General features: G+C 34.4%; 1 protein-coding gene, 1 non-coding gene and 1 pseudogene across 6 annotated transcripts; all 3 read right to left on the bottom strand.

Moving 5' to 3' along the window:
• Positions 1-225: 225 nt before the first annotated feature.
• Positions 226-24,001, bottom strand: CD55 (CD55 molecule (Cromer blood group)). Of its 5 annotated transcripts, XM_039847011.1 has the most exons (11): positions 23,742-23,999; positions 22,921-23,106; positions 21,304-21,495; positions 20,822-20,921; positions 19,711-19,796; positions 8,874-8,987; positions 7,951-8,034; positions 6,419-6,439; positions 4,263-4,335; positions 2,155-2,257; positions 226-1,275 (listed from the first exon to the last, which is right to left on the bottom strand). In XM_039847011.1, the coding sequence occupies exons 1-10, from the start codon at positions 23,839-23,841 to the stop codon at positions 2,158-2,160; spliced, it is 1,056 nt and encodes a 351-aa protein (XP_039702945.1). In that variant the 5' UTR covers positions 23,842-23,999; the 3' UTR covers positions 226-1,275; positions 2,155-2,157. The 5 variants fall into 5 exon arrangements, 4 of the variants coding, with proteins under 4 accessions (XP_039702945.1, XP_039702946.1, XP_039702947.1 ...); XR_005649506.1 differs by lacking the exon at positions 4,263-4,335 and having other exon boundaries at positions 23,742-23,998; XM_039847012.1 differs by lacking the exon at positions 2,155-2,257 and having other exon boundaries at positions 23,742-24,001.
• LOC120589501 (uncharacterized) lies at positions 7,400-7,519 on the bottom strand (annotated as a pseudogene).
• Positions 19,134-19,240, bottom strand: LOC120589503 (U6 spliceosomal RNA). The gene has a single exon (XR_005649507.1). It is a non-coding gene; the product is annotated as a U6 spliceosomal RNA (small nuclear RNA).
• Positions 24,002-25,250: the final 1,249 nt, after the last annotated feature.

The raw sequence follows: 25,250 nt of genomic DNA on the forward strand, positions 1-25,250 counted from the left end.
GTGTAGCAGCTAGCATGTCTGCTTTATATGCAGAAGGTCCTAGGTTCACACCCTAGTGGAGCCACAGTCCATGGAAGCCTGAAGCAGGGTCGGGCCTGTTTAGTACTTGGATGGGAGACTACCTAGGAAGACCAAGTGCTGTAGGCATATATAATAATAAATAATAAAATAAATAAAAATAACTTATTTATATTTAGAAAAATCAATTTCAAATACCACATGAGATAAAGAATGTGATCAATTATTTATTTCATTTAGGGAAAATTTTTCTTTACATATCTTCTTGAACTTTTTTGATATACATGTAAAATCAATGTGTTCACTGATATAAATTAATATAATCTTAATATTACAAAAGAATAAGATTTATAATTTACTTCAGAAATATAGAATCTTTTCTTATATTAATATTATATCTCTGGATGCTTTTAAAACATTAAGCCAAACACCTTCCATCCTTTTACCCTTTCACAGGACTTTTTTACACACAAAAAGAGATTGCTCTAAAAACAAAAATTAAAATTGTAGCTGATCCAGCTTACAAGGGGCTAAGTCCTAGTTAATTGTCTGTGACTGTGTGACAAAGAAAAAAATTATTTCTTCATTCTATACTTCTCCTTTGCCACCAACTAATCCAAGATACTCAACTCTAGATCATTAACATGTTTTTCATTTAAAATATTTTACCAACACATTCAGACTCATTTTAATGGAATAAGATAAAAATGCCTTAGAGTCAAGAATTGTTATTTTATAATGAGATTCATCTCTCTTTGGCAATTTTGCTTGAAAGAGACTGGGCAACATCATTTTTGTTTATTTTCAAAACCCAATTAACATTTTTAATTTTTTAATTTCCTTTGTAAGTTAAAACATTATTATATATCTAGTTGAAAAGAGTCATCTTTCTTTTTCTTCATGCTCACTTTCTAAGCATGAACAAATCTCTACACTTTCCTTCACATTTAGAAAAATAATCATTCTCAGTCTTGCAAGTTTTCTATTTTCAAAAGCATAGGAGTATTAAGAATGTGATTCCAGGACAGATTCTTTTCTCTTCACCTTGTTAACGTTCTTAAGCACCTTAGGAACAATAATGTGTACAATGAAGAGCACTACTGCATATGTTGTGTCCATGCCTCCAGAAACTTATAAAAAACTAGAAACATTCTTTGTACTCATGTGTACTTTCTTCTTATCTCTTCTTTGGCTAAGTCAGCTAGCCAATGGTTGCTAGCGTCATAAACAAAACAGTCAATGTTATAAATGTGTGTCCTGAAAGTTAAAAGAAAAAGCCAAAATCAAAATAATTTTACATACTGCTGATAAACATTAATTCTTTATTTACTATGTGATAAACCAGGAAGAATTAATTGGTTAATTTGGGGTGCCAAACAATGCAAAACTAGTAAGTTATAGAGTATGGGCAACCTTGGTCAGCACAGAGTTAGAGTTTAGTAGCTATAGCAACACCAACTAAAATGTAACACTTAAGATTTTTTAGTTTTGGCGATCAAGTGGTCAAGTTAGAATCAATTAAGATACTTTCACATTAAAAGTCAGTGAGAGCCCCTTGACGACTACCTGTGGAAAAGATACCTACAAAGCTTCACGGATACGTTTATTTACAAGAAGTTACCTTCGTGTAATAATTTCGTATAACAATATAAGATATCTTATAAGATCCATAAACAGGAATTATAAAAGATACCTTAAAACAAATATTAATATTTTCTAAACACCAGAAACTCTAAAAGCTGTCAAGCATAAAGGAGAAACAAATACAGTATAAGCCAATCATCTCATGATGCAAATAGTCATAATAAAGACATTCTTATCTGTAAGCCCTAATGTATCAACCTCTTGTTTTTTCCAAATATTTGTGGCATTGCTAGCATCTAGTCACTACAATAAACTGAGTGAAAACACAGGATGAGATGATGAGCATACTGCTGAAGAGTCGAGAACTGATGACATGTCATACTAATGAGAGACTTAATATGTTAGTCATTCATTCAACAAAGAAAAACAGCGCTAACAATAATAGAGGTTTAAGCCTCTATTATCCTTTAATAGTCACAGATAAATCCTGAGCCAATTGTATTGATGGATGTTTTGCAAGACACAGAAATGTGATTTTATAGAACCATATACCTTTTATAATTTACCAGGTCTTACTTCTGAGGCATCAGCAGTCACAGTTAAATTATGAAACATAACATTTAATGCTTTGTTGTTCTCGTGTGTGTAATAAGAGCTGAATAGTAGAGAAAGAAAACACTAATTGAATTATATAATTTTAATTTGAATCAAAAAGCAATACTAGCAATATTCTTATAATCATATCCTTTTTATAAACTAAAATTTATCATTCGAACCCAAAACTTCTAAAAAAAAAAAAGTAAATAAACCTTTGATAGAGAAACACAAAGGATCACCAAGTGAAGAAGGTACATTATCATCTTCACACTCATAAACTCTTTCCCCTGAATTCATAGAGATCAAATTTTTAATTAAATCAATATGAAATCAGAATAACCAGGAATGTATAAAGTTAGCTCTTCCCCTCAACAGCTTATATTTCCCAAGAAAGAAAGTAGAGTGTTTTTTAAGTGCACATGGAAAAGGCAAATTCTTTCTTAGGGGTTTGCGTGAATTTCCTCTTATTCAGAAATAGGAGAATTAGGTTTACTGCAAAACCCCATTAAAATTCTAAACAAATATTCTTTCCTTCTATGTTTCAGCCCTTTCCATCCTATTAAAAATATCATGGCGAATTATTTTACCAATGTATGACCAAGAGCTAGAGCATTCTATAAACTCATCACTTTCTATCCCCTCTCACCTATAGAGCCCCACGGCAATGGCCTTGGAAGGCAAATTGATAATGAATGCTCTAATCCAAAATGAGGGCTGGAACAAATGCAAGGAAGTACATAAAATGGGTAGTGTACTTTTTGCCAGAGTAATTTTTTGAGGTACCTGTACCAATTCATTTTATATGACTTAGGACGCTGTTCAATTTTGCTGGGCTCTAAACCACATTCTCAAAAAGTTTCTGAAAAATCTGAAGAGATAGTTATATTTTACTACATTTACTATTATCTCCTCTAGACTACTTTATTGGCAGTAAACAAGTATCTGTAAAAACTATTTTAAACAAACAAACAAATAACCCAGGACCTAATGGTCAAATATTTTTACTAAAAGACTAAATCTTTAGTGACTTAAAGAACATTCACATACTTTAGCTTATAACAGTCTTAAATAATATTGTTAATTTAAGAAAAGAGTTACTTAGGGCAAAAAATAGATAACTCACATTACTCAAAGAATTAAAACAGGAAATTTAGTAACAGCATTAAAATACAGTTGTTCTTAATTAATAAAAATATAGGCGTTAAGGCAGTTGAGAAATAACTCATGTTTATATAAACTCCACAATTAAAGTTTTCTAAACAGTAAAATCTATAAGATAACAGAAATGGGTCAATTTAAATAATCCTATTTGTCTACAGAATATTATATTAAGTATAATGTCAGAGCCAACCGTGACATTATACTTAATAGATATATATTTGACACAGATCAGATCTTTCAAATAATACTGATTTGTTTTCCTATGTGTTACTATTTTACCATCTGAGGGCTTGCCACATACCAAGCAATGTTCTAACCTCTTTACAAGTAGCAATCCCATGAGGTAGGTTCTCTCATTCTACAAATGAGAAATTTGAGGTATAGAAAGGTTAAGTTGCTCACAATCACATAGCACCAAAAGATAGACACAGAATCGAAGCAAGCAGTCAGGTTAAAGAACCTGCTCTCTTAACCACTGGTCTGTTTTGGCTAGATTGGCATGCATTAATAAACACAACTCAGAAAAAGACCTAGTCACAGGCAATTTAACAATAGGTTAGAAGTTGGCTTTTCCTAGATTTCTTTGCTCCTGTACAACACTCATGCTACCATGAACTGTACTAAGGACAAAGGTGAGTTGATTAATTGTTTACCAAGTGAGACTTTGGCTTTGAAATTACTTTCCTTTGAAATATTATTAATGTCCTTAAATGTATTGAGAAATTAAAAAACACACAAAGTTGGGTTATACAGGCTAGTAATTACAGACAAAAGGAATAAAGAGATAGCATGTCAAAAAATACAATTAAGCTAAGAGAGTTATCTTCTCATGATATAGTATCAAGTTTTATTGGAAAGAAGCTCAGAATAAATGTTTTTAAATCATCAGAATTTCTGCTCACCCAGATTTTCCATAGTCCCAGAAAACTTTGACTAGAATTAGGGAACCAATTATTATAGTAACAGCAACAAGTCCTTGAGGGGGAAAAGAAATTGGTAACATAGTTAATAGAAAAATGAGCAATTACAACTATAGTGTAATTTCACAGTGATATACTGGTTATGAAACAAGTTAAAGAAAACGTAGAAGACAAAAATTATATTTTGTGTACGGCTTCCTTATGTTATAAGTTTGAGGGCATAGACAGGTAATAATACACAGTGAAGACCCTTTATCAGCATCGTACACATTTCAAATCGCCACTGATGATTCAGGACTCTTGAAAGTACACTTTAATTTGGGCTATTCTGTAATATATACCATATTCAGGTAGATATAAAGCATGAGTAAATAAGCATATGATACTTAAAGGATACAGAAAAAGTATGTTAGATATTTCAGAGTATTCTCTAACTTTTTCTTTAATATTCCTTCAATTGACCTATTAATCTTCGTACGGGACTTTTGAATGTCACAATACAGGATTTTAGCAATGGAGGGGAAAAAGCAATACTTCTAAAGAGTCAAATTTGAGTTGTGCAGTTTCTTGTCCTGCCACTAGGAAAAGAATTTTTCTAGCCTTTCAAGTACCTAGTGCTGGAGAAACTTGTCATCTGCCTCTGTTTAAGCACCTGATAGCTGTGTGACCTTTGGCAAGTTATAAATCTTGCAAAATCACAGTCCTCTCAGCTAAATACTTCCAAAGTTGTAATATTATATGTATTATTCACTTACATGGCACTATAATAAAAGCAATTTCTTTGCACTAGATTTTGCTTATCTTTAAAGTAAGAAAAGTGACCTAATTCACATAATAAATTTAAGAAATGAAGATCATTTTCAGGTTTATATTTTACAAGTATAGGATCACAAAAAAAAATATTGCCATATATCTGATTGAAGAGGAAAGAAGCTCCTCTTTATTTTTGAACACAAGTTAAAATTACAACTAACCCTAAGGACAGGTTTCAGGGAAATTACTTAGTATATATTTCAAGAATTTCAGAGAAAAATAATAAGCACTTCAAACTTCATTAAATACCACCAAGCAGGTGAGAAAAAGCTCATCAATTAAACTCATAACTGTTGTCAATATTAAGTCATTAAATCATGAGATTTTCATTTAAAATACATTTATTCCTATTTAAAGTATATAATTAAATTGAATTCCAACTGTTTGAATCTTTCAATATGAATCTTTTAGCTTAGGAGAGGATTATTCAAAATATAAAAGAATTATAATAACAAATAAAAATAATCAAAATACCTGCTTTCAGCATTATAGTCCCTTGGCTAACTCATTCATGCATGAGATTATAAGGTCATAACTTAAAGATATACATTTTTTAAAAGTGTATTTTCTATCGAACATTACTTATCAATAAGGAAATTCACTGTATTGCTTCTTAACAAACACTTTTCTTACCATCTTCTTCAGAAGTTTATTAATCTTGTTAATGCATAATATCAAATAATATATTTATGGACAAAAAAAAGGAACTGTGCCAAATGAGAAATTGCAAAATGGATATATGTTTTTGGCCTCATACCTATAGCAGTGAAATATTTTTTAAAGATAACTTTGCTTTAAATCACCGACAGGGAATGGACAAGGAAGAGGATATAATCAAAAATAGAAATGTTTTATTTAGAGTAAGACAGAAACTAGACATGATCAAGAAGTAGTTTATAATTAATTACAAAATATTTGTAGAAATTATGTTAATAACTGTCTCCTTCTCATGGTTCTTTAGCCCCTAGAATGATATATTGAGACAACAGGTTCTCAATAATATTTGATTGATTGGCCCAATGATTTGAAGTTTTCCTAAAATTAGCTTGGAACAAGACATGATTGGAAATAGGAACATACCGAGTACCTAAATGGTGTTTATAAAACATCAATAAAATGCGTTTACCTGGTTTTTTCTTTTGTCACCCATAAACACCATATTTTAATAGGATTCCTACAATACCATATTTCGATAGGATTCCTACAACATTGTATTTTAATAGGATCCCTACAATACATAGAAAGCAATGTTCTCTTGCAGAAACATTGACTTTTTATCCGACAGTGATGACAATTTCTTTTAACTGCTGGAGAGCCAAACTTACCAGATACAATGGTGCTGGCCCCTAAAGAAGAAGAAAAGAAAAAAGAATTACAAAAATAAAAAGTTTTAAAAGTCATTGATTTGCCAGCAGTTTAATATATATATACATATATGTGTATATATAGTATCTGAAAATTCAAAACTCAGATTTTCATAACTCAAAGAAATAATTATAATTTATGAAAACAATTTTACATTATGAACATACACACCAAGGCCTTTATCTATTCAACACAGTAAACATTATATAAACAAAAATACAAGAAAGAGTTAGTGAATACAGAACAAACACTGTGTAAATTTGGTTATATGGCAAGTAACAAATTCAAAAGCTTAAAGAGTAACTGCTTATCCAATCCTATGAACAAGAAACTATCAGAAACTGAAGTCTCTCTCAGCAGACTCTATCAAAACTTAAATTACTATATCACCTTATTATTTATATCTTTCAATAACTATGAATGAAGCAGAGAAAATGTAGCTTTAGCTTTACTTTCAGATAAGTACATTTTTAATAATAAGTACATTGCTCCTTTAAGTGGTGAACTAATTTACTCAAAGTACCATTGAGAACAGGCAATATTGCATAGCAGAAAAAGCATAGAATTTGAAGCCAGCAAATACGTATTTAAGCCCTAATTTTCTTCCTATTAACTATGCATTGTATATGAGTCATACCAGTTAATCTCTAAATTCTAATTTATCATCTATAAAATAAAACTAAAAGTATTTATTTTGCAAGTCTCTTGTAAGGACTGGTGACAACAAATGGCAGGTGTATGGTACATGCCACTACAGTACATATTCAGTAAGTGATCACTATTGTTTTTTTTTCAATAAGATCAAGAAATGGTATGATAGTTAAAGAATAAATTAATTGCACATAAGAAATTTGATACCAAACATTGGCCGTATTTTTGTTTTAACAATTGATTCAAGTTTAATTTATTTTTATTTTTATTATTTATTTCTTTATTTTTTACGCCTACAGCACCCAGTCTTCCTAGGGTGATCTCCCACCCAAATACTAACCAGGCCTGACCCTGCTTAGCTTCAGAGATCAGACGGGATCGGGTGTGTTCAGGGTGGCATGGCTGTAGACTCAAGTTTAATTTAAACTTGTTAAATTATCTTGTATTTTTTGCAAAAAAAAATATTTCAACAAAGTTAGCTCTATAACACATTTATATAAAGTGAAACATTTCTCCTTCCCCTGCCTTATGAAAAAAACTGGGTATATTCAACTTAAAACTTTTTGGCCAAAAGATGTCATAAAAATTTATGAAGTCAGTAACCATATACAAATGTTAAAATTAATGAACTAAATTTAAATGTAGCAACGTAAGACACAAAACCAATGATGAGTGCAAAAAGCCAAGTCAGATAATGAAAATATGACATACTGTAAATTATAAAATAATATACAAAACAATATTATGCACAGCCTATTCAATTCTGCGATCCTGGTCAAGTTGAAATTTCTACCATAGCACGTGAGATCCAAGCTCAGGAATCTGAACAGTGTCAACTCACCTACAGGAAGGGTTTCTTTGCTTTTCGATGTACTTCTTGTCTGAAAAGGTGTGGTTTCCTGTGGAACAGCTTGACTCTGTGTTGCTGTAATATGAGCAGAGGGCAATATTTGTGTCGTATGGAGACCCTTAGTCACGAGGGCATGGTCAGCTGTAAATTTTTGTTTTACTTTGGCTTGTGTAGCAAAAGTATTTGCCATGATGGGATTCTGGGCTGCTAGTAAGCTCTCTGTAGATAGAGCATTTGATACAGGGGATATTTTGGCTGTTGTGGTTGAATCATTTGTTGTGATTGGTTTCTGAGGAATTAGTGGGGCCTTTGAAGCTGAAGAGTTTATTGTAGTGGGTTTTTTAGGAGTTGATATGGTTTCTGTAGCTGGAATATTTGCTGTGGTGGGTTTCTGAGGAGTTAGTGTAGCCTTTGTAGCTGGAGCTTTTACTGTGGTGAGTTTCTGAGGAGTTGGTGGGAGTTCTGTAGCTGGAATATTTGCTGTGGTGGGTTTCTGAGGAGTTGGTGTTGTCTTTGTACTTGGAGCTTTACTGTGGTGGGTCTCTGAGCTGATGGGAGTTCTGTAGCTGGAATATTTGCTGTGGTGGGTTTCTGAGGAGTTGGTGTTGTCTTTGTACCTGGAGCTTTTACTGTGGTAGGTCTCTGAGGAGCTGATGGGAGTTCTGTAGCTGGAATATTTGCTGTGGTGGGTTTCTGAGTTGGTGTTGTCTTTGTACCTGGAGCTTTTACTGTGGTGGGTCTCTGAGAGCTGATGGGAGTTCTGTAGGAATATTTGCTGTGGTGGGTTTCTGAGGAGTTGGTGTTGTCTTTGTACCTGGAGCTTTACTGTGGTGGGTCTCTGAGAGCTGATGGGAGTTCTGTAGCTGGAATATTTGCTGTGGTGGGTTTCTGAGGAGTTGGTGTTGTCTTTGTACCTGGAGCTTTTACTGTGGTGGGTCTCTGAGGAGCTGATGGGAGTTCTGTAGCTGGAATATTTGCTGTGGTGGGTTTCTGAGGAGTTTGTGTGACATCTACAATTTGAGTACTTTCTGTGGAGGAGAAAAAAGGTTTTAAAAAAATTAGCTAAATAATGCTACCCACGTTAAGATTTAGGAACCAATTACTAATTTGATGACTCTTCTTTTTCTGCCCCCAAAACACCTAAATATACATTTAGGAAACCAAATCTTATTGTGTATTTTAAAAGGAACTGAAAAGTTACATTGATTTTGCTTCAATATAAATTATACCTACAGAAAACTAAGTACACCAAAGTTGTACTGAAGTACTTCAACTGTTTTCTGTGTGAAGAAAGAAAACAAAACTCAGAGTCCACAGTGATCTCATTCTATGACACACCTCAAATACAGATATTTTCTCTCTTAAATTGTCTTCCTTTCACACGCTGAGACCAAAGACCAGCAGGATGCAACTACTAGACTAACAGAGATAATAATCGCAATGCAGTTATTTTTTCCAGAGCTTTCAGGACATGTTAGTGACCTTGGGAACTTGTTTTGTTTTACTTTTTCAAAGTAATAAAGTCAATTGGAATAAAATAACTCTCTTTTTCTCCTCTTGTGCTGTTTAGCAACTCTACATACATTACTTTAGTTCCCCTTTGGATTTTAAGTCCGCTAACAAATATCGGAAGCACAATTTCAGTTAAGATACTATTCTGGGAATCACAATAACGGCAGAGTGAAATTTAGGTTTTCAGTGACTGCTTGACCCTGGGTTGCTTATACCAACTCCCTCTTGAAGCAGTAAGCCTATTTCACCACATACTAGACTAAGTTCTGTAATCCCTTTAAACTTTAGCTTTCTCACCTGTAAAATAAGCATAAAAATAGATTTTATAACATTACTGTAAGGAAGAAGGGAAATAATTTAGGGAAGTTATTTCACATAGTGTCTGTCTCTGAAGAAACATGTTACATCATCCAGTACTTTTGCCAGCACCATCAGCATTCTGCTCTAGGTGCTCAGATGTCATGTCACTTGTTTACTGACCTCACAGGATGCTATAAGAGATAACTCAAGTAAAACACTGCAAGTGACACAGCACTTAGCAGGCACTCAAAAAATTACATATATTGTTATTAACGTAAATGTAGTTTTATATAGACTTTTCACCTAACGTCATCGTATATAAAATTTATTCTTTGTTCTACTAAGTTAGTTCTCATTTTTGATCCAAAGGATGGTATGCTATATAGTTTAAATCTCCTGGAAGTTACTTTTCTAGTTATCTTTTTCTTAATTGGTGCCTAGTTTAATTCCACTGTCATCAGAAAGCATGCTCTGAATTATTCAATCTTCTGAAATGTATTGTGATTTAGATCCCAACATATGATCAAAGTTCAATGTACATTTGAAAATATTTTGCTATGTATCTTTATAGGGCTCGATGCTCCTGTCAATTTTTTAAGTTAATTGTTGTACATATCTTCTATACTCTTACTGTTTTTTTGTTTGCTTGTTCTGTTAGCTATTGAAACGGTATGTGGAATTCTAGAACTATAATTGTGGATTTGTCTATTTTTCTTTCTGCCATTTTTGCTACATATAGATTGAAGCTATTTTTTTAAGTGCATAGATTTCAAATTGTGATACTTTCCTGCTGAACTGACCCCTTTATCATTATGAACTATCTTATTTTAAGGTATACTTTGATATTAATAGTTGCATTAGCTTTTTTTTTTTCTGGTAATTCTTTGTATACTATATTCTTCTATCCTTAACTTTTGCTTATTCGGTGTTCTTATTAAATTGTGACTCATAAACAGAAAAAAGTTAAGTTTTATTTTATTAATCTAGTCGGACAATCTTGGTCAAATCACACTTAATGTAATTACTGATGCAGCTGGGTTTATATCAAACATATTAGTATTAGTTTTCTATTCCACCCATCTATTTCGTGTTTCTTCTTGTTTCTCTTTCTCTCTTTTTGCCTTTTGGATTAAATATTCATTATCATTCCTTTATTAGCTTGTGATTTATACATTCTTTACTATTATTTTCATGATGACCCTAGAGATTACAAAATGTATTAGACTATGAGTCAATTGTGCAAATTAACACTTTTGTCACTTTTTAGTACTGCTAGAACCTTGTCGCTTTTAAATTCAAGTTATTTCTTTCTGCCTTTTGGTTTGTTGCTATTGAATGTTTGTATTCTACATATAATTCAAACCCCAAAAGATGTTGCATTTATTCTTTTGTAATGTCAGTATTCATTTACCTTTGCCTTTGTTCTTCATGTCTTCAGGCATTTTCATGTTTTACATGGGATTGTGTTCATTCTACTTGACGGATTTCCTTTAGTTTTTCATTGTGTGCAGGTCTGGTTCACTGGTGACAAGTTCCTTTAATTTTTGTATGAGAATATCTTTATTTTTGCATTCAATTTTAAAGGATATATTCACTTGGAACAGAATCCTAGGTGAGCAGTAATTTTCTTACAGTATTTTAAAGATTTCCTCTTAATATCTATGGCTTCCATAATTTTTGTTGAGAAGTTAGTTAACTCTTTTATATTGTTGCTCCTTTGAAGATGACAATGTCTATTTTTGCATCTTGGTGGTTTTAGTACTGCTTTGCATTTCCAAACTTTTGCTATGAGGTACCTGGAAATGATTTTATTTTTGTTCTGCTTAGAGTCCTAAGAACTTTTGGAATCTGTTGGTTGATGTATTTTCATTGGTTTTGGAAAATTCACATTATCTCTTTGAATATTTCTGCTGTTCCTGCTTCTATTTCTTTCTCTCTCCCTCCCCACCGTCTCCCCTCCCTTCTTTCTTTTCTCTCTCTGCCCTTCCCTCTCTCTCTCCTTTTTTCTAACATATGTTATAAGTTTAACATGTCTCAAATATCTGACTTTTATCCATGTTTTACATTCTTTTTCTTTCTCTTTGCACTGCAGTTTAGGGATTTTTAAATTAACTTTTCTTACAGTTTTTAATAGTGTCTCTTGCTGTATCCATATCGCATTAAACCTACCTATTGTGTTCTTAATTTCAGATATTATATTTTCCAGTTGTAGAATACCTATTTTACTCTATTTTTAGATACCAATTCTCTGCTGAAGTTCTCTGTTTATCTTTTCCTTTAATACCTTAAACATATTAATTACTTACTTTAAAGTCTTTATCTTATCTGGTTTCATTTTCTCCTGATTTGGTTATATTTTCTTGCTTCTTTCCATGTCTACTAATTTTTTTATTGTATGCCATATATTGTATATAAAACATTCAGATGATATGATCTTCCAAAGAGAGGATGTCCTTTTCTGGTTGTCAGATTGGTTTGAGGTAATCACATCGTCAGCCTATGAATGACTGAGCTGGGTTACAGTTCTGGGGAGACTCACTCTATTTCTGTTGTCGCATCTGCATTTTAGGAATGGCCCTTCTGGGCTTCTGATTGACAGTCTGGTGGGTCTTTATTTCCTCAGCCCTGAGAGATTGTGGGAGATCTAGGTTCATCCTTCAGAAGTCCCCTAGCCTAGCAATATTCAAAATGGACACAATGTCTTCAGGGGAAGACTGGCTGTATGCTTGATACAGGCCTGTTCTTCTGATGGGTATTTGCTGGCCAAATATCATAAGGTTCAGAGAAACTTCATTTTGTACTTTGGAAGCTTTGGGTCTAGCTCCCCAGTCTCATATACAGCCCCAGAAATCAACAAATGGTCCTTGGGAAAAACTGGGTTTGCATTTGATGACCTTAATTTATAATGTATTATCATCACCCACCACAGCCATTAAAAGCTTTGCTAGTTTCTCTCTTTCCTGGAAGTGGTCTTTTATCTGGGTCAAGATGGATCTTCGGCCCAGGGCACTTTAAAATGGTATGCTTTCACTCCCCACTCCTAGGAATGTTAGTTTATTCAGTCTTAGTTGTTTTCACAGATGTATTTTATGCTTTTAAAAATACAATTTAAAAAAATCCACCCAGGTTTTGTAGTTGTTGCAATGGGAGGGAGCATTGGCCTGCCATGACCTACTTGGCTACTACCATAGGCTATAAGCTCTAAAGAACTAATAATTTAATAAAACAGGGGAAAATAAGTATAAAGGGAGTCAAATGGCCAAATTAAAAAGAAAAATGCATCAAACATCACTCATGATTAAATGAATTCAAATAATAAAATTTTCACCACTTACATTGTCATGTCTTCATATCCTAATAACCACTATCATTAACTGTGTAGAGAACCAGCACGATGATGCAATATTAGTGGAGAGTAAATTGGTAGTTTCTTTGGAAACAACACTGGTAACATCTATCAAAAGTTTAAATGCACATACCTTTGATACAGTAATGATACTGTAAGGAATTTATTGTACAAAATGTACTTGTGCACATGTGCAATGAACGGATACACATAATATTTGCCTTACTATCTGTTGTAATAATAATTAAAAACCTAAACCTAAAAGCTAAATTCCCTTTAATAGGAGACTGGCTAAATAAATAATATATCCATACAATTGATGTTATTAAAAAGAGAAATACATATATGTGTGTTTGTTTATATTTTCTAGAATAAAACATAAAAATTTGAAAACAATGGTTAGTTCTGAGGGGAGGACTAGGGAGAGAAAATTTTTCTCATTTTATACTTATCCTCTTGGTTTTAATATTACTTCAATATGTTTATGTGTACCATTTATAATAAAAATCTATTTTTTACAAGCTATGATATTTAAAAATTCATTCTAATAGAATTTCAATTATAATTATAAAAGTATATTTGCTTGAGTCATATTAGCATTCAAATATGACAATGCTTAAATAAATGTCACCTGCTGGTACTGTCTAGTTTTACAATCCAACTTCATTGATCCTCTAAATGTATTTTCAAAAATATTTCAAAAGCTTTTCTAAATATTCTGAGAGTACAGCAAAGGTATAAAAGAGTATTGAGGGGGAAATTCTAGAATAATGAAGAAGAAAGAATGGTCAATGAGAGAGAACAATTCTGGAGGCAGAAAAATGAATGTAATTCAATGAAGTAAACAGCTAGGCAAGAGTTTTTTTCAGTTCTCACACATGTATGATCACTGTCTAGATCCCTCAGTTCAATCTAAATTATATTATCCCATTCCCTCCTAATTGGATAATATAAATTACTTTATATATACATATAAACAGAGATATCTATATTAATTTTTGAAAAGTAACATGACGAGACAGCAAATCTATGAAGCTTGCATTACTCTTATCCAAAACCAGACAAAGACGTTAGAAGAAGAAGAAGAAGAAGAAGAAGGAGGAGGAGGAGGAGGAGGAGGAGGAGGGAGAGAAAGGAGGAAGAGGAGGAGAAAGAGGAAGGAGGAGGAGAGGAGGAGGAGGAGGAGGAAGAGGAAGGAGAAAGAGGAGGAGGAAGGGAAGGGAAGGGAAGGAAGAAAGGAAGAAAGGAAGAAAGAAAGAAAAAGAAAGAAAGAAAATTACAGGTCAATAACCTTGATGAACATAGATGCAAAAATTCTCAACAAAATATTAATAAATTGGACTCAACAATACATTATACAGCATGGATTATACAGCAGGATTATACAGCATGACCAAGGAGGATTCATCTGAGAGATGCAAGGATGATTCAACAGCCATGCATCAATCAATATGATATATCACATTAACAAAATACAGGATAGAAACTGTATGATCATTACAATAGATTCAGAAAAAGCATTTGACAAAATTCAACATTGTTTTATTAACAAAAAATACTCTCAACAAAATGGCTATAGATTGAACATATCTCAACATAATAAAGGTTATATATGACAAACCCACAACTAATATATTCAATGGTAAAAAGCTGAAAGTTTTTCCTCAAATATCAGAAACAATACAGGGATGCCCACAGCAATTAAATAAAAAAAAAAAGAAATAAAAGACATCCGAACTAGAAAGGAAGGAGTAAAACTCTCATTATTTGCATATAATATTATATACAGAAAACTCAAGACTCCACAAACATATATATATATTAGAACTAATAAATGAATTCAGCACAGTTGCAGGGTACAGAATCAATAAATAGAAATCGGCTGCATTTTTATATATCAATAACACACAATCGGAAGGGGAAATTAAGAAAATAATCTGATTACAATTATATCAAAAACACATAAACTACCTAGGAATAAATTTAATCAAAGAGATGAAAGATCTGTACTCTGAAAACTATAAGACAATGAAGAAAGAAATTAAAGAAGATACAAATAAATGAAAGGATATGCCTTGTTCACAGATTGGAAGGATTAATATTGTTAAAATGTCCTTACTACCTAAAGCAATATACAGATTCAATGCAATCCCTATTAAAACACCAATGGCATCCTTCTCATAATTATAGAAACTAATCCTAAAATGTACATGGAACCACAAAAGACCCCGAATAGCCAAAGAGATGTTGAGAAAGAACAAAGTAGTAGGTATCCTTAATATCAAACCATAGTATAAAGCTACAACAATGAAAATAGCATGATACTGGTATTAAAACATATATATCAATGAAATAGAATAGAGACCAGAAATAAATCTTCGCTTATATAGTTAATTAATTTATGACAAAGGAGGCAAAGATATACAATGGGCTAAAGACAGTCTCTTCAATAAGTAGTGTTGGGAAAACTGAACTGATCATTTTCCTCCACCATATACAAAAATAAACTCAAAATGGATTAAAGACTTAAATGTAAAACTTAAAACATAAAACTAGAAGAGAACATAGGCAGTAAACTCTTTGACACTGCTCTTAACAATATCTTTTTGGATATATCTCCTCAGGTAAGAGGACCAAAATAAGCAAATGTGACTACATCAAACTAAAAAGTTTTTGCACAGCAAAGGAAACTATCAACAAAACAAAAAGACAACTTATTGAATGGAAGAAAGTACTGTTCAAATGATACATTTGATAAAGGGTCAATATCCAAAATATAAGGAACTCATACAATTTAAAACAAAAAAAGAAACTGTCCAAATAAAAAAATGGGCAGAGGACTTGAATAGACATTGCACCAAAGAGGACATACAGATGGCCAACAGATACATGAAATGATGCTCAACATTACTAAATCATCAGGGAAATGCAAATTAAGACTGCAAAGAGATATCACCTCACTCGACAGAATGGCTATCACCAATAAATCAACAAATAACAAGTTCTGGTGAGGATGTGGAGAAAAGAGAACCCATGTACACTGTTGGTGGGATTGTAAATTAGTGCAGCCACCATGGGAAAACAGTACAGAGGCTCCTCAAAAAAATTTAAAATAGAGCTGTCGTATGAGCCAGCAATTCCACTTCTGGATATTTATCTGAAGAAAAGTAAAACAAGAATTCGAAAAGATATGTGCATCCCTAAGTTCACTGCAGCATTACTAATAATAGCACAGATATGGAAGCAACCTAGATGTCCATCCATAGATAAATGGGTAAAGAAGATCTAGCAAATATATACAATGGAATACTATTTGGCAATAAAAAAGAATGAAATCTTGCCATTTGTGACAGCATAGATGAACCCAGCATTAAGTGAAATAAGTCAAACAAAAAAAGACGCATACCATGTAATTTCAGTTATATGTAGCATTAAAAAAAAAAAAAAAACAAATGAATAAAAAACAAAACAGAAACAGACCCATAGATACAGAGGACAAACTGATGGTTGCCAAAGGGCAGGGATAGCTGGGGGATGGGCAGAGGTGGCGTGGTGAAGGGATGGGAATCTTTTTTTTAACTTGAAAATTTTAAAAATTTAAAAAGAAACACATTTAAGCTGGTTTAGTAAAAACAGGAGACTATATATATGTATGTATGTGTGCGCATACATGTATTTATTTTCATATATGTCATGTATGTATTTATTTATATATTACCACATGTTATCCTCATCAGTGGTTCCTCCTTTTTTGGAAGTCACAGAGACCCCTCTGAGAATCTGATAAAAATTGTACCCCCACTCTAGAAAAATGCAAATAAACATATGTACAATATTTTATATTCATTTCTCAGGGAGTCCATAGACTCTCTGAAGCTCGTACATACACCTAAGGGTAAAATAAAAAATATTTGTAACTATGTAAACTGCTTCGTTTTGCATTCAGGTGGTGTGGGCCACTCCATTCTCCTTAGTCATCTTTTACTTTAGAGTATAATAAATAGAGTTTTCTCTGATCAGAGTGAAGCCTTTAGTACCTTTACATGTCATAGACTGTCCATACATATAAGTGTTCTATTGCTCTTAAATTATTCCGCTGTCACTTTCTTGTGGTTCTGGACAAAAAACTTCTTTAAAAAGTTTTTTTAGTATATTTTAAATTAGTAAAACTGGCTAGGTATTTTTACAGAGACCAAAATATGTTAAATATTTTAAAAATCAAAACCTACCATTTGACTAAATTCAGCATTATTAACGAGGGATGCTTATAAATACCTACCTATTAAGTAATGGATAGTATATTCGGAGCTTTGAAAACAAATGTTGTAAAACATGAATACTAATTTTTAAACCAATTTGTAGAAAGACAGTCATGCGTAGCTTAACAATGGGGATACGATCTGTAAAATTCATTGTTAGGCAATTTCATCATTGTGCGAACATCATAGAGTGCACTCACACAAACCTAGATGATATAGCCTACTACACACCTAGACTCCATTCTAATCTTATGGGACCACTGTTGTGTATGTGGTACATTGTTGACTGAAATGCATTATATGCTCATGACCACAACGATGTTCTAATACATGTAAAGTAAAAATAACTATTAAGTTTACACGTTATATATCAAACTGGTATTAGAAAAAGTAAGAGTTTAGAGACAAAAGCAGTGGCAGAGAGTTTAGGGAGTAAACGGAACTCGAGTTTAAACCTAAGATGTACTCTTCTAAGACAGAGCAGAAAAGAGGGCACTGCTGTTCATTCCATGGGGAAATGATGCCAAATGAAGGGCTCTAGGAAGTCAAGTGGCACACTCTGGAAACAGAAATCGATCATTTGTGTAGAGCAAAAGGTCTCAAATACCAGAATTAGATTTTGACTTTTAGGATAAAAAATTGTAAGTTGTACTGACTCAAAGCCTTTTACTTAAAGGAAATCCTACTGAGCAGCTGAATTTGTAAAACATATACAAGCAGAGTTACTCTAGTTATTTTATAAAAAGATACCTCCCCCTGGCAATGATGCCACATTCTCTAGAGCCAAGAAGTTGTTTTTCTTTTTTAAGCAGAAAAGTAATGTGAGTACACGTGCACATCAAATTATATTACACCAAATACTTTTAAGTACCCAGAAAATACTACCAAATTTATAAATTACTTTAGGCCATTGATCAAAGCAAGGAGCAAGAACAAGCTAATCTGATTTATACTAGGCTAGGGTGTATGAGACTACACATACCACCATCAGTTCAGTTCAAACATTTTCTAAGCACCTAAAACATACCAGACATTGTTCTATAACTAGAAGTGGAAAACTGGATAAAGTATTGTTTCTCTGTCTTTAAATATAGTGGGAAAGAGATTCAAAGAGGTAATTTCAATGCAAAATGGCGAAGGTTATCACGGAAGCATGAGACAATAAGAAACAAACAAAACCCAACCAGCCAAGCAAAGAAGGGACTAAAGGGCACTTCAGGCAGAGGCAGTAGTATAGTACAAGGAGTGATGTGGGGGGCGTGAGAAAACATGGAAAACTACAGCAGTACGCATAAGTAGAGCATAAAGTATAAGTAGGTAGGCCATGGCTAGCCTTGTACATGATGCTAAGGAGTTTCGACTTTGTAAGTGATGAGAAGACACTAATAGGCTCTAAGCCGGAAAGACAAGCCACATTTGTGTTTCAAATGGTTCACCCTGGTAGAGTATAGATGAAACAATGGAGTGCAAGAATGGAAGCTGGAAGCCATTGCAATCAGTATCACCTTTAACTCAGGCAAATGGGACTCCTGCCCTAGCTCCCAGTTTAAAAGGCCGTACTCTGGCCCTCCTCTGGCTGTGCCCCTCTCTGCTAAGTAAGATATTTGCAGGGCTGAGAGGATGTGCTCCATGAGAGCTCCTCCCTCACCCCATTCTAAATCATGCTTCAGGGACTGGCACCCAGAATTTCCTGTGCCAACATCCTTTTCAGGCCTGAGAGGGCCTTTTCTGCTGGTCCATATTCTTTTTTTTTTTTTTTAAATATAGAGCACTTCACGAATTTTCATGTCATCCATGCACAGGGGCCATACTAATCTTCTCTGTATCGTTTCAATTTTAGCATATATGCTGCCAAAGGGAGCACGTGGTCTGTATTCCTGAGGATGGTCCATGCTGCTGATGTGCATACCTGTAGCCCAAAGTTCAGGACAGTGGGGATAAGGATCAGAGTAGATATGACATGGGTGTGTCGACTGAGTTGTCCATTTATGTGCATCAGAGGCCCCTTACAGTGCAAGAAGGGGGCACCCATTTGAGAAAGGCTGGGTCTTAGGGCGGGGACTTCTATATCTATTTTAGCTGACTATTAGAAGGAATAGTAAGATATTAAATGGCCAAGCACAATATAAACCTTAGATTGTTTTTAATTCTTTATTCCTACAGCTAATAAATTAAGGAACGTTAAAAATAAAAGTGTTTAAATTAGCTAAAACACACATTAGAAAATGAGGATACTACATATATACACTGTGAGTAATTCTTAATGCACAGAAAGGACTTTATCGTTGATTACTCAACCCTGCAACCTGAGTGCTTAAACTTTTTCAGTCTTACCTTTGCATTCTGGCAATGGATCACTCCACCCAAGAGTCTGTCCCACAATAATACAGTAACTAGAAGTTTCACCAACTAATTCGTACCTAAACAATGAGGGAAAGAAATAAGTTGAGTCCCCTTAAATTCTCCAGAATATAAACTTATAGTATTTACTATACCAGTAGATGGAGACAAAACAAAATAGATGATAAAAGTTTACGTGTCAGTTTAAAGAAAAAGGAAAAATTAAATTTTAAAAGATGATATCCAAAAGATAAAGAAGTATAAGACATGAAAAACATTTTTTATTTCAGTGAGGCACATGTTAGAAAATATTAAAGTGTTTTAGAACATTTTAACATGATATAGATGCTTGAATATTTTATATTTCTGAGTTATAAGATCAACATTGGCTTCACGGAATAATAGAATGTACTTATATTTAAAGGGTTCAAAGAACTCTCAGATTTGATATTAATGATATTAATTATCCAAACATCTGTGTTTAGTACAGGTGACAAGTGAAACTTATATTTTTATTTTATAAAAAATGGACATGCACAGAGTAAAATGTCATAATTTGATTTGTAGATATTCAATGAGAAAATGAATATGAAACTTCCAGCAGTGTCGGCTGACACACTGATGATACTTAATGAGTAAGTTCTTTTTCTCCACACAGAAAACTTATAAAAGACATTAAGTCAGAATGGCATTTTCACACTAGAAATAAATGTTAAGCCATGATATTTTATAACAGGTTGTTAGCATATAAATGAAAGACTGGTTTCTTATTTAATACTTGGATTTAATTTCTGCAAGTATCATCAATATATTACAAGTTTTTCCTTTACTAATCACATTTACAATTTTATAATAAATCACATAGGTACCGAAATCTAAGAATTGAAAGAATTTGGTGGTATAAGAAATCTTTCTTTCTTGCCACATTTTACTAAATTTAACTGTGATGAGCTCATGAGAAAAATCTTTGAATAGACCTTTGAATAGGTTGTTTTATTGCTACTAGCTTGTGAATACCGGCCGCTAATCTAAAAACTTCCATTGTACATCCTAATTTGTTTTTTTCATTTGTTAAATATAGAGTGTTTAGTGTGCAAAAACTTACCCTGTGTTACATGAGAAGGTGATGGATGAGCCAAATAATATGTCAGTTGCTATATTTATATGACCATTTGTTATTTCTCCAGGATTAGGACATGATTTTCCTAGAAGAGAATACAATTTTTTTTTCATTAAATTCTCAGGCATATCGATGCAAATTCATCATCTGAACCACTGATAATCTCTTATTCTTAGACTTTTTAAATCCTATCTTCATTTTATAACTTTCAAAAAAGCAACACATATAGAATATATACTTATTTCATTAAAGGTAACCTTAAACTAATTAAATGTGAAATCTATAAGTAAAATAATATAGTCCTATCTCACAAATATTTAGTCTGCCTAATTTAAAATAACTCTAATGGTTCTTTTAAGAATCATTCTGAATAATATATACACATAGACTTCCAGTGTGAATAAAGGAAGAAATACTATTTCCACAAACACAAAAGGATTAAGAATACTCTTTAAAATTTTACTTACTTTTACAAAATTCATCTGGTTTGGACCACGTAAAATTCTGAAGGCAAGTTATTTTTCCTGATAGGGAATGGTCTCTTTTGTAGCCCAAACGGCACTCATATTCCACAATGGAACCCAATGGGAAATAATTCTGTTGGTTATAAGGCTTTTTGAGAGATGCAAAAAGCAGCCTGGCTGGAAAATTACAGCTACCTAAAAGTAATAACAAAAGCAACAACAAAAAAATCATATCGCTTTACAATCTATACTTAATTACTTGGAATTTTTGGGTCCTTACATCATCCTTTTTTCTATACTTCTTTGTATACATTTGGTATTTAACTATGTTACTATGCCTACGGCATTTACAGTGTATCAAGCATATTCACACATATGCTTTCATTTACTGATTACTAAAGGCCTGTGAAGTAGATTTGGCACATAGATTTCACTATGCCCACAGTTCAGAATATATAACCTATTTAAATTTCTTGGCACTGACTCAATAAATACCAGTTCCCATACCCTGCCCCATGAAGCACAGGGGTAGATGACAATAGATATTTCCAGACTCTTGGGATAATGTCCTGGACAACAACAACAGTAACAATAATATCTAATATTTATTGACTACTTCTAAATGTTTTACACACACAAATTCATTTAATCCCCACAATAACCCATGGGGACAAGGATCAGATGAGCCAATGTGTACATAAGTGTTTACGAACTTTAAACATCTGGGCAAATCTAAATTTATAGAGGCGTGGCAGAGTGGAAGAGGTGTTAGATTTATAGTCAGAAGACTCCAGTTTGAACTCTGGCTCTTCTGCACAAGAGCTGCTGATCTCAAGGAAGTTATTTAGCTTTTGGGGGCTTGTTTCTTCAACTACAATATGAGGGTGGGTCTCCACTTACCTCATGGAGTTGTCTGGAGGATTAGATGAAGTAATATATGTAGAAACGCTATAAACTCTGAAACATGATACCCATGCAAAGGCTTATGTACTTCAACCTACTGCTTTCTATCACAGATAGATAACAAGAAGTTAAAGCCCATTTCATATCTGTTTTCAAAAAATACTTGTGGTAGTTTCTGTATTTCCTGTAGCTCCTATTGCTCCAACTTGTTCAAAGGCAGGAAACAAGTCTTATCCTTATACTTACTCATACATGACAAAGCTAAAATAGGGCTATTCATAGATTTTTAGGTAAATATAGAGATATTTTTTTTTAAATGCCATCACAGAGTTGTATTTGGTAAGTCCTACTTTAGAAAATGAAATTTAAGAAAACAGAGCACCTATGTTATATGTCTCAAAGTAATTGCCAATCATATTCATATATAATTTATTCCCTAAACAACAGTAGCTGTTGTTTATTTTCTCTGTTAGTCAGTTCAGGAGGTGCAGTGTTTGCAGGGGAAAACAAAACAAAACAAAAAACCTGTTAATGGAGAAACAGGACCTAGTCCAGGAAGCAATGCCATCAATTAGCTGGAGTGTGAAGTGCCAACAGGTATACCCTGGGGTTTAATAATATTAGAAAATTATCAATTACCAGTCACTCTGAAGAGGGATAAATTTTAAAGATACATTCCATTCTCATAACTTTCCTAAAAAGAAATGAAGAACTTACGATTACAAAATTCTGTGATATTCGACCATTCATTGTTCTTAAGACAGACCACTGAGTCTGGCTGGCCAGGAATTTTTACAAAGCCTTGATCACATTTGTATGTTATTATGCTTTGTTCAGGAAAACTTGTAAGACCTTTCAAATCTGGCTGGGCATTAGGTATATTTGGAGGAAGGCTGCAGTCACCTAGGAGGGAAAAAAATGTAACTGAGGTAAATACCACTTTTCAACTCGTTGAAACATTCCTTTCCCAAGGCTAATAAGGGAAGCGGCAATGCCTTTTGAAGTACGGGTAAAATTCCTTATCCAGTGCAGAACTGACAAACCAAGACCTTGCTCGGTTTTCCGTCTTGTCAATTAATTCGAGACAAAAGAAGTCGAGAATAAACCCCTTCATCATTTTTTTTTAAAGTGGTTTAGTATTTATTTCTGCCTAGATACTGCTGCTAGGCACACAATAAAGACAAACGCCCCGTTGAAACGTTACACCTGGAGATGTGAAAATTTGTAGCGCCGTGTGCTGCACAAGACTGTCCCGTGTTTAGAGGCGAGAGTGGTCAGCTATTTGGCCACTCGCCCTTAAAGAGATGTTCAGAGTTTGAGAATTCACTCTATTTGAGCGCTGCCTTTCGGCTTCCCGATGCTTTGGCTGCTCCACGTATTCAGCCGGTGATTTCTCAACTGTCCACTCCTCACTCCTAAAGCCACATCCCTCACCTCCCCAGTTCCCAGACTTCTAGATCGTCACCTAAACTGACCCAGCCCCTCCCACACAGCCTAAGGGTTCACCCAGCTGGGCTGGATGTCCAGCCATTACCCACCCCGAGCAGCCTGCGGACACAGCAGCAGCAGCAGCAGCAGCAACAAGGTCAACCCGCCGAGGCGCAGCACCGCTCGGGCGCGGGGCCACGCGGGACTCATGGCGCCGGAATGCGGACCCCGCACCGGGACTCGGCGGCCCCGGTAACAAGATCGCACTGGCTTGAGCAAGAAGCTGTAAAGTTGCTGCAAAGCTTACTTGTTCTGCAAGTCAATTTAAATTAGCGCCTTGGGTGGTGCCTGGGCTCTGAATCACCAAAGGGTGGGGCGAAGAGAAGAGGTTTGTTTGCACCACGTTCTGGGTGGGGCAAGGGGGTGGGGGACTCTTGCGTCACTGGCGTCTAGAGACCCTTGACTAGGGAGAGGGGTCGTGGGTAGGGAGGTTAGCTCCGTAGGGCCGGATGCTGGGTCTTTTTCTTTCTCTTTACTAGGGTGGGGCCTGCAATCAGCTGCCATCTGGAAATGTAAAGTATCTACTTTATAAGTAAACTAAAAATTGCGGTTACGGAGGAGAGGGGAATGGTTCTAGTAGTGCAGGTTTGGGTCCCCAGGAATCTGAATTAGTTTAAGGGGACCTTAAACCTCCTTGGTGCTGCAAAACTGAGCGGTAGGTGGGGGTAAATTCTGAGGTAGAGGTCAAGGGTGAGAAATAATGCCCACCCAGGGACGTGGTGTCTTGAACTAGGAGGCCCGCCAAACGTCAGCACGAGGGGAAGATAAAAAGACGAGTGTGGTGTCTCCTGGGACGCTCAGTAATCAGAAAACGGCAGGTGGGAAAAGACCCAAGAAACAGGTGGAGCAACGCAGCGGGGAGTGACTGTTGCTCATGCCAGCTTTGGGCTGGAATCTCTTTCTTCGCCAGGGTTCTTCTTATTTACCACCGACACCTCTTTGGGACTAGTCTGCCTGCAGAGAAATTCACCATCCTGCGGGCTGCATATGTGTGTTGTGTGGAAAGAAAGATGATAAAACAAAAGCCAAGCTCCAGAAAACTAAACGATAGGGTGGTAGATTTTAAGAGGAAGTTTTGCTAGAAGACCTTAAGTATATGCCAGTGGTTTGCGAAACTGGCCACGCGTTAGAATCATGTGAGAGCTTTTAAAAAATCCAGATGCTCAAGCGACACCTCAGGCAAGTTAAATTAGTATTTCTGTGGATCATACAGAGGCAACGGGATTGTTTAAAATGCTCCAGGTAAGTAATGCCACTGTGCAGTCAGGTTGAGAACCACAGATTTACATGGCGCTAGTCAGAGTAATTGCTGCATTTGTCGTGATATTCTTTCCTAAATGCTTTCTGATCGCACCTTATGGGTTAGTGTGAGCTTTAAAAAGAGGAATCCGTTTCGAACAATAACATTTGCTGTGACTCATGCTTCCTATACTGAACTGAATCATGCGACAACCAGTGCTGGAACCAATCCTATAGGGATTCCGGCAAAGAAACTCCTATAGTCTTTCATCAAAACCTATCAATATTAAAACGGTCTAGAGTTTAGAAGCTGGGCTTTT

This window comes from Pteropus medius, unplaced genomic scaffold (assembly GCF_902729225.1).
Source record: "Pteropus medius unplaced genomic scaffold, Ma_sr-lr_union100, whole genome shotgun sequence".
Classification (NCBI taxonomy): Eukaryota; Metazoa; Chordata; class Mammalia; order Chiroptera; family Pteropodidae; genus Pteropus; species Pteropus medius.

Coding starts and splice junctions, on each gene's coding strand:
- CD55 (XM_039847010.1), bottom strand. CDS start 23,841: ATGAGTCCCGCGTGGCCCCGCGCCCGAGCGGTGCTGCGCCTCGGCGGG. Junction 20,922..21,303: donor ACCAGATGAATTTTGTAAAA/GTAAGTAAAATT, acceptor ATTCTCTTCTAG/GAAAATCATGTCCTAATCCT. Junction 19,797..20,821: donor ACCTTCTCATGTAACACAGG/GTAAGTTTTTGC, acceptor CTCATTGTTTAG/GTACGAATTAGTTGGTGAAA.